This window comes from Myxine glutinosa, chromosome 13 (assembly GCF_964187855.1).
Source record: "Myxine glutinosa chromosome 13, kmMyxGlut1.1, whole genome shotgun sequence".
Taxonomy (NCBI): Eukaryota; Metazoa; Chordata; class Myxini; order Myxiniformes; family Myxinidae; genus Myxine; species Myxine glutinosa.
The window spans coordinates 27,936,267-27,947,211 of record NC_136273.1 but is presented as its reverse complement, the minus strand read 5'-3'; the positions used below and the strand labels follow the sequence as shown (position 1 = coordinate 27,947,211).

At 40.6% G+C, this 10,945-nt stretch overlaps 1 protein-coding gene across 1 annotated transcript; it reads left to right on the top strand.

The window, feature by feature from the left end:
* Positions 1–700: 700 nt before the first annotated feature.
* Positions 701–6,348, top strand: LOC137438741 (uncharacterized). Its single transcript, XM_078767700.1, has 3 exons — positions 701–1,005; positions 1,327–1,427; positions 1,829–6,348. Exons 1-3 carry the CDS (start codon positions 701–703, stop codon positions 6,346–6,348), a joined length of 4,926 nt encoding a protein of 1,641 aa, XP_078623826.1.
* The last annotated feature ends 4,597 nt before the right edge of the window (positions 6,349–10,945 follow it).

Genomic DNA, 10,945 nt, shown 5'->3' with positions numbered 1-10,945 from the left:
ACAACAAAGTATACGCAAGGCTGGTGAGATACACCGGACAATTAGTCGGCAACTCCCCTCAACCCCACATGCCACCTGTAATAACACTGGGATGGTGAGAGAAATCCTTCCTCTCGTTTGTATTGCAGGCCTTTGATCTCTCATGCTGCGTCCCCTTCTGGATGTCTGACAATGATGTTTGTCTATTGCTCGAGAAATTGTGATTGATGGTTTTGATAATTCGGCTCACCCACACCACCTAAGGTGGCATATGTTGCTAAGCCAGCAGGTACTCTGTAATGTTGGAAATAAAGAGGACACCGAGGTTGGACAGGTCTCAAATCCCTAGAAGCATACAATAAATACCAATAAACGTCCATGAGGGTGATTCAACTTTGACCTGTAGTTTGGTGCACAAAACGCAGAGTAACGTAGTAGACCGTGGGCCGTCGGTCAGAATTCTTAACTTTCGTGACCCACATCGAGTAACTAATCAATGTTGAAATATTATTGTCCAAAAACATGTTTAAAAGCATACCATATAACTCGGCAATCTCAGAACTCCACCATTATTTTAAAAAGTGAAAAAAAACCTCAATAATTTCGACAAGGACCTCGCTAAAATTATCCAGTCATAGTTGTCCTTTCATAAACGCATCGGACTATCCCATAAGCAACAGCCAATCAGATAACGCGTTTCAAAGAAGCGACTCTAGCAAACATGGCGACGCTCATGTCGTCTTCGGATGCTGATGCCAGTGGTGCATCTGCCGATGATTCAGAATGGACATCATCTGGATTTTGCTGTATGCACGTCATTGCAACGCACAGCAGGGTTATTCCTCTTGCCGAGAAATCCTTCAAAAAATTCAAAGAATGTGCTAATCTCTGGAAGGAAATCGAAAACACGCCCGAAAGTAAAGTAGCACACAACGCAGACCGCTATGGCTGGGACTGTGTATCAGCGGCAGAGGCACCGGCAAAACAGCCGCGGCATGTCGACGATGATGATGAAAGAAGTGGGAGGTAAGTACCTAGATCTTGACTAACTTTTTGTTAGATCTAACTTTAATTCTAGTAATAGGGTAGTCTAGATATAAGTTCAGACTCTAACTTAAGTCTAGAATTTAGAAAGCTTTCCGTGGCTCGGACTGTTGAAATTTGAAAACCTCCGTGATCAGGTGATTCGGACAGACGGGAAATCAGACAGACGGGAAATTTCACCTCTACACTGTTCTTGAGATGAATAAATTTTATATTTTCTACATACTTCCTCACCTTTAGGACGATGCTCATAGTAATAGATATTTAAAAAAATTAATTTACCTGTATTTTTTCTAACCTCAGGAGAAAACGAGGCACTCCAGGATATCATGCTGAATGCTACCGCCATTTTTGCAATATTACTGAGATCAACCGGGCCATTCGGAGGAATAAAAGGCAAAAAGGTAAAATATACCAACTTTACTTTTGTTTTCTCATCTACAAAAAAAAAAAAAAATTTTGCAATTGTGTTTTAAGTGGAAAACCAAGAACCAAATCCTATTGAAAATAGTTATACTCACGTAAAAGGGTAATTATGAATTGATATTGTAATTTCCAAAATCAAGTTTATTGCCTTTCATTGATCGACCTATCTTGGCTTAGTAATTTTGTAACCAAAAATCATTTACCTAAATTTGCTTAATTTTTTGATAGATATTTCTAATTTATAATTCAATAGGTTATATCAATTGTAATTGATTATTTCACAAATTAGTACAGGAAAAAAAAATCACATCTTGCAAATCATATATTGGTATGTATGTACATATTCGTAATGATGAATTTAATTTTGTGTAATTTTCAGAGGCTGCAACGAGCACATCAAGACTGGCTGTTATTCCAGAAGTTGAAGACTCGCTAGATGAAGAACCACCCAAGAGATGTCTTCGCTCCTCAATTGATAAAGCGACACCATCTGTTGCAGGACGTGAGCATGTGTTGCCAGTACGATGTGTCATCTGCAGAACCAACCAGTATGTGAAGGACTCGGGAACAGGGAAGAGAAAGGTTGAGAAATTAATGAATTGTGAAACCATGAGTGGGGGACAATTATTAAATGCTGCAATGATGAAACAAGATCAAAGGTTGCTCTTAGATATTAGGGATAAAGACCTTGTCGCAATGGAAGCAAAGTACCACAAGTCATGTTACCTAAGGTATACTAAAGTAGTTCATAAATCTCAGACAAAAGTAGAGAGTTCACAGCAATTGTATGAGAAATCATACCAGAGTTTTTGTAGTAAAGTGGTTGAGGAGAGGATAATCAAAGGAAAAGAGATTCTGCGACTTACTAAGTTAAACAGATTATTCATTAAAGAGGTGCAACATGTGGAAAGCATTGATGCCTCTTCATTCAAATCTGGTCGTCTGAAGACAAGGCTTAGGAGATCATATCCTGTTCTCTGCTTTTGCAAGCCATCACGTCAAAGTGAGAGTGACATAGTATTTGTTGAAACACTTGATGTTGAGGAGGTGGTAGAAGATGTTGTTGAAGATGTGACTAGTGAGGACAGCGAGAGCAGTGAATCAATTCTCCCAGACCAAACATGTAGAATAGCACAACCTTTAAGGGAACTATTCCATGCTGCTCAAGAATTGAAGGCATCCATGAGTAATGTGCAAGCAAATACAGTATGGCCTCCATTAGCCAATGATATGTCAGTAGATAAGATAAATGAGCTCATCCCTACCAAGTTGTACAATTTTCTAGCATGGAGCACTGGGGTAAGTGAGGATGTAAATGAGTCTGAAAAGGTTTCAGTCCCTGATGAATCACAACGACGTCTGCTTGCTGTGGCGCAGGATCTAATGTACATAAGATCAAAAGGAAGGATGCTTCTTCCGAAGCACACGTCTTTGGCAATGTCCGTAAGACACATCACGGGCTCGGCCAAGTTGATAGGAATCCTAAATGGACTAGGCCACAGTGTGTCCAATTCAGTCACTTTAGAACATGACACGGCTCTTGCAAAGAGGCAGCTTGCCCTGGGTGTTAACATTCTTCCTGCAGGTACTCAGTCTTCATTTACCACTGTTGTCTGGGACAATAATGACTTCGGTGAAGAAACCCTGTCTGGTAAAGGTACTACGCACAACACAAACGGTATCCTACTGCAATGGCCTTCCACATCACTGTGTACTGATATACAGTCTCCACAACCCATACCTTTACCAAGAGCTCGAGAGAGATCAATTCAACCCCCAGAATCCAACATAAAGAAGTACTTTGGAAACAAACGTGCTGGTCCTGAGCCATATGGAGTTGATGTTTCTCTGATGGAAGAAAATCACCGTCCAGTCCAACAATCTGCAAGGGACTTGGATTTGGCATTGAGACTGATGAAAATGGCCGAAGTATCTGACAAGATCTTTCCTGGGTGGACTGGATGCAACACCTTGCTGCAAAATGAAGTTCCAAGTGTCTCGACAATAGGCTATTTGCCAATTATTGATGCAAGTCCCACGGAATATGACATTGTGTACACTATTCTTGACACAAGTCTTCAAATAGCAGACACACTTAAGCAGCAAGAGATAGTGGCAGTTTTCGATCAAGCCATCTACTCCAAGGCGCAACAGATCAGATGGAGCAATGAAAGATTTTCAAAGAGATTAGTTCTTCGTCTTGGAGCTTTCCACTCTTCCCTTGCAATGCTAGCATGCATAGGAAAAAGATTCAGGGATGCTGGCCTCGAGAACTTAGTAATTGAATCTGGGCTTGTGGCTCAAGGTTCTCTGAATGGTGCCATGAATGGCCACCACTATAACAGAAGTTTACGTATGCACAAGTGCCTGGTAGAAGCGATGGAACGGACTCGCTGGCAGTGCTTCATGGATTCGCTCGGTGATCATGACAGGGATCAAGTGTCGGAAGTTCTGATGAGACTGCACACATCTTTCCCAGGATCAGCTTTCCTAGAGTGTGTGCAGTCAGATGATTACAGGCAATGCATGACACTCTACCTCAACTTCATCGGGGAACAGTGCCAAAAGAGTCCAACTTTTGTAGTGTGGTCCTCGTACATCGAGATGGTGCAGGTGTTGATGCTCTTCATCAGAGCTACCAGAGAAGGAAATTGGGACCTGCACCTATCATCCATTCGGTCATTTCTTCCTTGGCTTTTTGCCTATGACCACATCAATTATTCCCGTTACCTACCAGCGTACTGGCTCGAGATGTGTGAACTACCTGCCTTACACCCTGCTGTCCATGAAGAGTTTGTCAAAGGCCGATTCTCTGTCCAGCATCAAGATGGCCATGGATTTTCTCAGACTGCATGCGACCAAACAATAGAACAAACCTGTAATCGGGACACAAAGACCAAAGGTGGAATGATTGGTTTCACTACACAGAAAGGAGCCGTCTCGCGATGGATTCTCTCTCAACGAGAACGGGCTGCCATATCAAAGAAGTGTGGAGAGATGGCAGGTAAAGACGAAATAACACAGGGTCGGAAAGACTTGCAGCCGTCTCGCATCAAGAGAGATGAAGAAGATATTTGCAGAGTGATGAGTGTGATTGATGCAATAATCAATCCCTTCGATGGGTCTCATGATCACCTACTGCATCTTGCATCTGGGGTGGTTGCATCAAAAGATGTTGCTGAATGCTACATCAAGGCATGGGAGAAAGGTGATGAAGAACTTGTAACATACTGCAAAGAGAGACTGCAAGGCACCCAAGATATATTTGCTCCAATAAAGAAATCAAAGACAAAGACTTTCAAGTCAATGAACAAGGTAGTTCACACCAAAGCGCAAGGTAAACAAGTATCACTGCAGGCAGACAGAAATCTTTTCCAGCGACTTCTCATCATTGCAAATGTCAGGAAACTAGACATTGAAAACATGCTTACCTTCAACTTGGGCCCTCTCCCACTTTCTCTAGCACACCAAGATGGTTCACTGAACAAGACAACGAAATCATCTTTACCACACTATATTGAATCCCAAGTTCAGCCAACTCCAGTCACGGAGATCCCCTCAGGAAGCATCTGGATTATAGATGCTATGGCCATGATGCAAGAACTTCAGCAGACGAGTATACCATCTACATTTGGTCAACTGGCTGATCATGTCTTGAAACAACTTGTTGATCTTGCAAGGAGCGTAAGAAGTGAATCTATACACTTTGTGGTAGACACGTACAGAAACATGAGCATCAAAAATGCTGAGAGGGGACAAAGAGGATCAAGTGGAAGTCTGATGACAAAAATCTATGGGGAAGACCAACGGGTGCCTCAGCAGTGGAAAAAGTTTCTTGCTGGCAGTGAAAACAAGGCAGAACTAATACGATTTTTCTTTAAAACTTGGAGCAGCAGACCAAGTTCTGTCCTCAAGGAGGTCCACATTTTTGTGACTCATGATGAAGAATGTCATGAACTGGAAGATGACCATGGAGTGCTGGTTGTGAATGAAGTGCAAGGCTTGAGATGCAACCATGAAGAAGCGGACACTCGCTTGTTGCTTCATGCCCAGTATGCAGCCACAAATTATCCTGGTACTTCATCAGAAAGTGCCTCTAATCCAGTTGTGATGAAGAGCCCGGATACTGATGTCTTTATCATAGGAGTAGCGAGAGCAAAAGAGATAGGAAGTGAGTTGTTATTCCATACAGGAAGGGGCAACAACAGGAGGACTCTGAGCTTGTCTGCCATAAATACCTACCTCGGGGAAGATGTTTGCAATGCACTTATTTCATTCCATTGTTTCACTGGATGTGACTCTGTTAGCAGTTTCCATGGCAAGCCCAAAGCAAAAGCATACAAGTTAATGGCAGAGAGTGCACAGTTCAAGGCCACATTCCAACAGTTAGGGAGATCATTCACAGTGAGCGAGGATGTTTTTTCTGGACTTGAGAGATTTGTTTGCCAGTTGTATGGACAAGAATGCAACAGTGTTAATAAAGCACGGCACAACATGTTCCTCATGCTGATTAAGTCAGAAGCTCGTCTTCCACCAACACAGGACTCACTGAGACAGCACATAAAGAGAGCAAATTACCAGGCTGCAGTACATCATCTCTGTCTGGAGCAGACCCCAGACATTCCAAGCCCACATGGACATGGATGGAAAGTGGAAGATGGAGGTCTAGATGTTGTCTGGGGTGAACAACCCCCTGCTCCAAGCAGTTTGCTTGAACTGACGTACTGCACTTGCAAAAAGACAAACTGCCAGATGCCAACTGGTAAAAACAAGGGAAGATGTTCTTGCCGGCAGCATAATGTACCATGTACTAATCTGTGCAAGTGCACTGATTGCCAAAATCCAGTGGCTGGAGAATCTTTAGATGAAGACTCCGACACAGAAGATGAAGATGTGTAGTGTTCACAACTTCACACTGTTAACCTGCTGCTGTAGCTTCATTCCATTTAGCTACTCTGTTGTGACACAGATATACGTGTAAGTTCTGGATGAGAGGGTAGCAGAGAAGCCTGTTATTTGGCCCCCAGATTGGACTCAGACATTGTGAATATTATAATAGGGCTGTATTTCCATGAGTCAACAGTCTGATTATTATCTTTTGGGTTACATTAGGCCAATAGCTATGAATAATTTGAAAACTGTTTATTTAAAAAAAAATGTTGTTTTGCTACAGCCCTAAAGTGTGCCAACATAATCTAATATGACATAATCTAATCATAATATGACAGAGAGATGAGAGAGTGGGGTGGGATGAATTGGGCTCATTTGCAAAGATATATTTCGTTGAAGTGCCAATAATTACTTTGAAAATAAAAGATGTATGTGTATGTAAATGTGTGTGTGCGTGTGTGTGTAAAATAGGGCACATTAATTTTGCAAGGAAAAGTTTCTTAGAAGTGCCAATGATTCCTTTGAAAACATTTCCAAAGAAATATATTGGTGAGTGCATGTGTGTATCTGGCTTTGTGTGTGTGTGTGTGTGCGTGTGTTTGTATGTGTGTGTATGTGTAGCTCATTGATTTTTTTTTACCGTTCTCTGTCATGTAAGTGTTGCTGTGTTTCAATTTGTCTATTTTCCATAGGTTTGTACATAACTTTTAATTTCTTGACAAAAGAGGGTGCTGTGCATCTGGATGATTAATACTAATTAAGAATACTAATTAGTGTGCAACTTTTGGACTTGCCGAGTGGTGAATTCTTGTTCAATGATTTTTTATCTCCCATCAGACAAAAATTCACGTGGTTACCAGATGTGGGTCACGAAAATGATAAACTAGAAGTATTTCCACTGCTTGGCCCATGGTCTATAGGTAGATAAACGAGAGGGAGAATTGCTTTGCAATGTATGTTAGGGTTAGGGCGTTGGAGTTCGGCTCATCCTAACCCTACCGGTCCCAATGAATTTTCTTGGTCCAAGAAAAAAGGGTATAACTCATAACAAACGCTCGAAACTCAAACTAGTTCTATAACTTATAAACTAGATCGTATTCATAGAATACTTACCCCGGTGCAGTCGACTTGTTGTGAGCCAACTCTTCTGTTTTGTTTTTTTAAAGGTTTTTTTTTCCTTCTTTTGATCCAATATGGCTGCCAGACCACGGGACTAATGACGTCATAAATTTACATTCTCCACTATAATTGCTTAGAATCATGTTAAAGAAATTTAAAACTGATTGGACTACGTTGTCCCTGTCAAATTATGACGTCATAATTACGGCACCAATGACGTCATTGTTAACAACACCTATTCCCCATGTGGAGTTCTTTACAATGAACCACGTTTCAATTTTTTCCATGGAGCGGTGTAGGAGATATTATAGAGGTCCAAGGTTTTTCCAAGATGGTGCCTGAACCACATGACATATGACGTCATAGTTATAACTAAAAATTATATACGAGTAGATGCATACTATGGTGAAAATTGTGACAATCGGACCAACGTTTGTATTCTGCTCTTCCATCTGTAAAAATAGTTAAAATGCAGACACGTCCGTACTTGACTAATCGCTTAGCCCCACTTTTGGCTTCGCGAGCACAGGGCAATAAAGCCATGTACCAAGTTTCAATTGAATATGTTAAAGGGCAGGGGGAAAAGTGCAGAAAACCACAGGTGTGACGGACAGGCGGAGAGTTAACCTCTAGTAAGTACCCACTCGGTAGGGGCCTAATGAGTTGATGGAACTTGTTGTACACCGTTCCTTTCCTCTTCCATCTCCAGGCACTGCATGACGTCATCACCAGGCGCCGAATAGGACCCGGCGATGACGCATGCTGAAAGGGAGTACTCAGTTTTCACGCCGTTCGAGTTACCTCCACCACCAAAGGTGGACAGGCAGGTTATGTTTTCACACCTGTCTGTTTGTCTGTCCGTTTGTTACTTGCAAAATCGAAGATTTTTCAAGTATATTAGTGGGTTGTGTTTGTGGTTCTGTCTGTCTGTCTGTTTGTCTGTTTGTCTGTTTGTCACCGGCCTACAGGTCACAATTTTCAACCGGTCTTCACGAAACTTCACCAAATGGTGGAGTTGGTCAAAAGCAAGAAGCCTATTGTTTTTGGGGTCAATAGGTCAAAAGGTCAACATAGGCCAAAGGTCACCAACTTTGGCCAAATTTCTAAAATCCTCAATTTTCATCCAATTGACTTGAAATTTGAAGAGGACTTGCATATCTGGTCACTGAATTCAACCACCTAGTATTCTTGAGGTTAACATAGGCCAAATGGTCAACATAGGCCAAATTTCTAAAATCCTCAATTTTCATCCAATTTACTTGAAATTTGAAGAGGACTTGCATATCTGGTCACTGAATTCAACCACCAAGTATTCTTGAGGTCAACATAGGCTAAAAGGTCACCATAGGCCAAACGATCAACATAGGCCAAATTTCTATAATCCTCAATTTTCATCCAATTGACTTGAAATTTGAAGAGGACTTGCATATCTGGTCACTGAATTCAACCACCAAGTATTTTTGAGGTCAACATAGGCCAAAAGGTCAACATAGGCCAAATTTCTAAAATCCTCAATTTTCATCCGATTGACTTGAAATTTGAAGAGGACTTGCATATCTGGTCACTGAATTCAACCACCAAGTATTTTTTAGGTCAACATAGGCCAAAAGGTCAACATAGGCCAAATTTCTAAAATCCTCAATTTTCATCCGATTGACTTGAAATTTGAAGAGGACCTGCATATCTGCTCACTGAATTCAACCACCAAGTATTTTTAGGTCAACATAGGCCAAAAGGTCAACATAGGCCAAATTTCTAAAATCCTCAATTTTCATCCAATTGACTTGAAATTTGAAGAGGACTTGCATATCTGGTCACTGAATTCAACCACCAAGTATTTTTGAGGTCAACATAGGCCAAAAGGTCAACATAGGCCAAATTTCTAAAATCCTCAATTTTCATCCAATTGACTTGAAATTTGAAGAGGACTTGCATATCTGGTCACTGAATTCAACCACGTATTATATTTTAGGTAAACACAGGCCAAAAGGTCAACATAGGCCAAATTTCTAAAATCACCAATTTTCATTTGATTGACTTGAACTTCTAAGAGGATTTATATATGTGGTCACTGAATTCAACCACCATCTATTTTTGAGGTCAACATAGGCCAAAAGGTCAACATAGGCAAATTTTTTAATACCCTCAATTTTCATCCGATTGACTTGAAAATTGAACAGCATTTGCACATTGAGTCACTAAATAGGGAAATTAACTATTTTTGAGGTCAAAGGTCAAAGGTCAACTCAAGGCCAACCTTCCAAAATCATCATTTTTCATCCTGTTGACCTTTTTGGGGGGGGGGGGGTGATTTTGCAAGTATCATGCTCCACATGACGTCTTCTTGTTTGTTTGTTTGTGAACAAAACATCTCAAAAAGTTGTGGGCAGATTCAGACGAAATTTGGCAGAGATGTAGCACATGTGACAAGGACGAAATGATTCGATTTTGGTGAAGATCCGGATTCGGATCCGGTTACTAGAATTTTAAAGTGATTCTTCACCATTGGGAGATAGTGCCAAAAACGATACATAGCTGGATATCTCAAAAAGTTATGGATGGATTTGGACGAAACTTGGTGGACCGGTTGATTGTCTGACAAGGACGATTCGTTTAGATTTTGGTGAAGATTTGAATATGGATTCGGATATGAAAATTATTTAATTTTAAAGTGATTCTTCACCACTGTGAGATAGGGCCAAAACTATACATAGCAGGACATCTCAAAAAGTTATGGATGGATTTGGACGAAACTTGGTGGACCGGTTGATTGTCTGACAAGGACGATTCGATTAGATTTTGGTGAAGATCTGAATATGGATTCGGATATGAAAATTATTTAATTTTAAAGTGATTCTTCACCACTGTGAGATAGGGCCAAAACTATACATAGCAGGATATCTCAAAAAGTTATGGATGGATTTGGACGAAACTTGGTGGACCGGTTGGGTGTGTGATAAGGAAGAATCGATTCGATTTTGGTGAAGATCTGAATATGTATTCGGATATGAGAATTATATATATATTTAAAGTGATTCTTCACCATTGAGTGATATGGCCAACCAGGCGGAGGTATACCCTACCGACTGCCGTTCTACTTTGTTTTCTTTCTTGTTTTCTTGTTTGTTTGTCCGGGCGACATTTCAGCCATCCATTGAGTTAGGAAGCTGAAATTTGGGCACAATAGTGAGCAAGTGCTTTCGCAAAAACTATTTTGGCTTTTTCTTTTTTTGTTATTAATTAATTAATTGATTAATTACATAATTATTGTCGATTTATAAAGTACTTATTCATTTTCTTTATCATCTGGGCAATATCTCAGGCACCTTTTGAGCTAGGAAGCTGATATTTGAATATGACAGTGACCAAGGGATTTGGCTGCAAAGGCCATTTTTTTTTTATTAATTAATTTTCAAAAAGTTAGATTCGGATGAAACACTGGTGGTTTAGATATGCGATTAGCCAATTGATTAATAAATTAATTATT